Genomic DNA, 4,240 nt, shown 5'->3' with positions numbered 1-4,240 from the left:
CCGTTCTCCACTACGCCATTAATGGGCCAAATCGTGCCCAATTATGACGAAAAGAGACAAATTCCCCTGCCACCTCCCAGGTAACGTAATCCCCTTCTATAAAAGGAAACCTGGGAGAAGGGAATGGGGGACCCCCGGAGAGAACCCTCCTGGACCGGGTGAAAAGAAGCAAACAACACAGACACAATTGAGGACATCATCCTCTTCATCTTCTTTATATTATCCAAATGCTCTCCTGCCTGCTCTCTCCACATATTCCCCCTCTGACTTAAGCATCGGAGGGCCGGCGCCGGGGAGCCCGGCCACCGGCTTTTTTGCAGGACAGGACAGGACTGGACGCACCACCCCTCTTTGCTCTCTTCCACTCCCCAGCGGAGGATGCGGCCGGCCGGCGCCCCGCCGTCCGCCCTCTCAGGCGGCGGAGCTCCTCCTCCCCTGGCTTCGCGGCGGCCCCCGGGTCCAATTTCCAGCAACACTCTCACTGGAGGATTCTCCTGTCAGTGCTTTTATTTCCTCTATTCTAAGATTCATGTTCATGGAATATACCTTTTACAAAGGCATCCCAAGAATATTATCATCTAGGACATAGGGTCCTATCAATTGAAGTTTTAAATTTTACTCTGCATATAATAACCTGTTCAGGTTGCCTTCCATAGAAAGTCCTCGTATGCGCCGAACTGGAAGATCACTCCTTGGATTGCTTAATGTACACTTTTGCAGACTTTATGCAATCTTATGCAGCCAAGTTGTCTTAAATATGAGCAATGAATTTGGACTTTCCAGGTTCTGCAAGAATAATTGATTAACCTCCATCTGTTATTCATGTATTTATTGTGCAAGATTACCGAGTAAAAGGAGATCACAATGAGGTATCCTACTACTCTGGAAGAAAATATTGTTACATGGAAAAGCAAAATATATAATTACTTATTTGATCTCTAGTGTGAAGGAATATTATGGAGCCATACCATTGATGGATGTGAATAAGTATGGGCAAATAAATCTATTAGGGAGATCAGCTTTTTAATTTCATGTCCAAGCCAAATATATCATGATATCCATGTGGCTATTCACATCTCTAACAATTCTTTGTTGGATGAACATACCCAAATACATCGAGTTAGATTGTCGTCTATTACGATTAAAGGTACACTAAAAAGTTATCCTTGTGTCATATGTGAGATCGAAGACTAACGATGGCCATGGAAGACTATATTACATTGGGTTCATGAGGTATAGTATCAGTGATAAATGGCTGTGATAGTTGGCAGGGATTGCAATTTTACTAAATGGCCTTGTTCATGAATCATGTCACTATTTTTTTTTCTTAATTAGATGAAACGTTTTCTGGTTAGTGCTTGATATTACCCATAGCAACCATGATATCAGCCATAACAGAGCCAAAACAAAGAAGTGGATCCCAACATGATCAAATCCAATTTTTGTTCAAATGAGAGATTATAAAACTCCCCAATCGCATTTTATCCAACTTACAAATTATAGCTTGCATCCCATCCCACCACATCAAAATGAGAAAGAAAGAAAAAGAAAAAGAAAAGAAGATAAAAAGAGAGAGAAAAAAAAGGTGAGAAGGTGATAGACCGAAAAGTACCTCCTCCTCAGCCCCTGTGCCCTCTCTGCTTGCCACTCTCAGTCCCCCTCTTCCCCCCCCCCCCCCATCAAAAGTACAACAAACTAATAAAGCTTATGGTTCCTCGTTGGTCTTCATGGGACTCTCTGGAATTGGGACACTAACTGCTATGACCTTCTGGTCAAGGGTGGAGATCATCTTGTTGTTGGCTTTGGCCTTCTCCAGCTCAACTTCATCAACCTCCATGATGTCCATGACCTGTCCATTCCCTTCATTGCCCTTTATGGCCATGGGTAACTCCATGGCTTCCTGCTCCTTCTTCTCCTTGTTCTCCTTGTACTTCCCCCAGAGAACTGAGTAGAGGCCGGCAACTATCAAGACAGCCCCAAGGACCCTGCATACACAAAGTGAATGTGGTGGAAAGTATTAGCCGACATGAGTGTTTATGTATAAGCCCTGTTTCATGAACAAATGTTAAACTTTTGTACTGTTTGATTCTTTATAGAATGGTTCTGTTATATGATATGTTTGTCTTACCCTCCCATATAGACTTTTTCTGCAAGGATGAAAGAGCCCATAATTGCCACTATGATCATCATCAGTGGGCTGAAGGCAGAGGCGAAGACTGGTCCTCTTTCCTGCATCACCAGCCCCTGAACATAGTAGGCAATGCTAGATGTCACAATCCCCTGCACATAAAAATTCCTTGTTAGTAACCACACACACACACACACACACACACACACACATACACACACACACACACAAACAGAGAGAGAGAGAGAAACTAACAGCATAGGCAGCAGCAAGAAGGTTCATGTCCCAGCCGATTCTCCACGCAGAGGGCTTGTGTTCCATGACAAGGGTGACAGCAACGGCTTGCAGGGTTCCCACAGAGCAGATTAATGAGGTGAGGGAGAGGGGTGCATCATATTTCTTCAGTGTTGCTGCCTACAGGACCAAGAAGAAAACGCAAGTCAGAAAATTCCACAACTAAAACAATGCCAATTTTCTATGGTCTTCTTTCTTCATAGTTCTTACATGAAATCTTACTTAATTTTTCCAATAAATTTGAGATTTTACCTGGAGGATGAAGAGAGAAGCCCAAGCCAGAGTTGCTATGATGAGGAAGATGGAGCCCTTGAACCAGTCCCTATCAGTGGAATCCATGGCAGCAGGCACGTTGGCTTGGTGAGGATGGACATGCTTGGCCCACACCATCTCCATAATAGGTCCCTTGTAGAGGGTCATCAGCATGGCCCCAGCCACAGTTACCAGGGTGCCAATCACCTTGGCTTGGCACCTCACCTTCTTGAGATTCACCTTCTCCATCCTATTTTCCAATTCCACCAACAGAAATATACCATCTTTTATTAGCAAAAAAAAAGAAAGAAAAACACTTGGAATGCTCTGAAAGCTGAGGTAACAACACCACGAATGCTTGCTACTCTGGCTAAATACCTGCAGAGGACTGCCATTACAAAGGTCATGGCCGGCAACATATTGCTCATCGCACATGAGAAGGTTGGGGAGGTGAACTTCAAGCCGGCATAGTAGAAATTTTGGTCGATCACAGGCCTGCAGTGGTAGTTTTAAGTCTCAGTGGCGTACTTAGAGAAATATTTTCTCTGATTGTAAATTTTTGAGAAAAGCTAGAGACTACCCGCGAGATCACCGATCAGTCACCGGTTTGATGTGGAAGTCAGTGATTGGCTGAGACCAATCTCCCATTGCCATATCAATCCAGTGAACCGAGCGGTGATCAAACAGGTGATCAGTAGCAGTACTCTACTAAATTTTTAGGACATGATGCAGAAACATTAGCTAAGCACTAACCCAAGCAACCCCAGCATGAATATTTGCATGAAAATCCAGAATGTGATCTTGGGCCGCACTTTCCTGTTACCATAGTTAAGAGTACACTCAAGCATTTAGATTTCAGTGGAAATCGACAGGAATGGATGAGCTGAAATTTTTCGATCATCGGATGCTACCTCTCGAGGATGAGAGCGAACGGAGCGATCGATAGGGCAGCAAAGGCATGCCGATACACAACGAGAACGTAATGACTCATGCCATGGTTGAGGGAGACCTTGGTGATTATGTTCATGCCTGCATAGCCAAACTGGAGAGAGATCATGGCAACGTAGGGCTTGCACCTCTGGAAGAATTTGCCACAGCTTCCTTGGATCTCCATTTTAATTAGTAGCAGAGAGAGAGAGAGAGGGGGGGGGGGGGGGGGGATGAGTGTGGAGAATCCTAGCAGGGTAACACTGGAAGCAACAAGAAAGAAGAGACTAGAGAGGAAGAACCCAAGAGGCTTTGTGTTCTCCCAAGGGAGTCGTCAGCTGGGGTTTGATATTTATATCCGTTTGGTTGGGGCAGCGCCCAACTTGGTGAGGTCATTCCCGGGAAATTTTGAAGGCCAGGCGTACGTGCGAGGGGCATTCCGGGCAAGGCGGACCCACACGTGGGAGCCACCTGCATGATTCCTCCAGCAGACAGTGGGGCCCAGGACGGGGCAGTTTGTTGGTTCCACGTGGCAGCAAATAGGAGGGGTTTTACGTGCGAGGGTAGGTGGGGCCCATGGCACCGGGCTAGTGGCGAGCGATGTGAGAGGCACCTACAACTACCCCATACAAAGAGGAA

The 4,240-nt window shown here is 45.6% G+C and overlaps 1 protein-coding gene across 1 annotated transcript; it reads right to left on the bottom strand.

Annotated features, from left to right (window-relative positions):
• Positions 1 to 1,439: 1,439 nt before the first annotated feature.
• Positions 1,440 to 3,914, bottom strand: LOC103721666 (WAT1-related protein At5g07050-like). The gene is made up of 7 exons (XM_008811961.5): positions 3,586 to 3,914; positions 3,428 to 3,490; positions 3,053 to 3,169; positions 2,675 to 2,924; positions 2,384 to 2,542; positions 2,129 to 2,280; positions 1,440 to 1,985 (listed from the first exon to the last, which is right to left on the bottom strand). Exons 1-7 carry the CDS (start codon positions 3,786 to 3,788, stop codon positions 1,706 to 1,708), a joined length of 1,224 nt encoding a protein of 407 aa, XP_008810183.2. The 5' UTR covers positions 3,789 to 3,914; the 3' UTR covers positions 1,440 to 1,705.
• Positions 3,915 to 4,240: the final 326 nt, after the last annotated feature.

Source organism: Phoenix dactylifera, chromosome 17, assembly GCF_051530095.1.
Source record: "Phoenix dactylifera cultivar Ajwa chromosome 17, Ajwa_hap1_PhDact_Kaust_v1.1, whole genome shotgun sequence".
In the NCBI taxonomy this organism is placed as follows: domain Eukaryota; kingdom Viridiplantae; phylum Streptophyta; class Magnoliopsida; order Arecales; family Arecaceae; genus Phoenix; species Phoenix dactylifera.
Note: the sequence above shows the minus strand (reverse complement) of the source record. Positions and strands in the feature narration are given on the sequence as shown.

Coding starts and splice junctions, on each gene's coding strand:
- LOC103721666 (XM_008811961.5), bottom strand. CDS start 3,788: ATGGAGATCCAAGGAAGCTGTGGCAAATTCTTCCAGAGGTGCAAGCCC. Junction 2,543..2,674: donor CTTCTCTCTTCATCCTCCAG/GTAAAATCTCAA, acceptor TTGGTCCTGTAG/GCAGCAACACTGAAGAAATA. Junction 2,281..2,383: donor TTCTTGCTGCTGCCTATGCT/GTTAGTTTCTCT, acceptor TTTTATGTGCAG/GGGATTGTGACATCTAGCAT.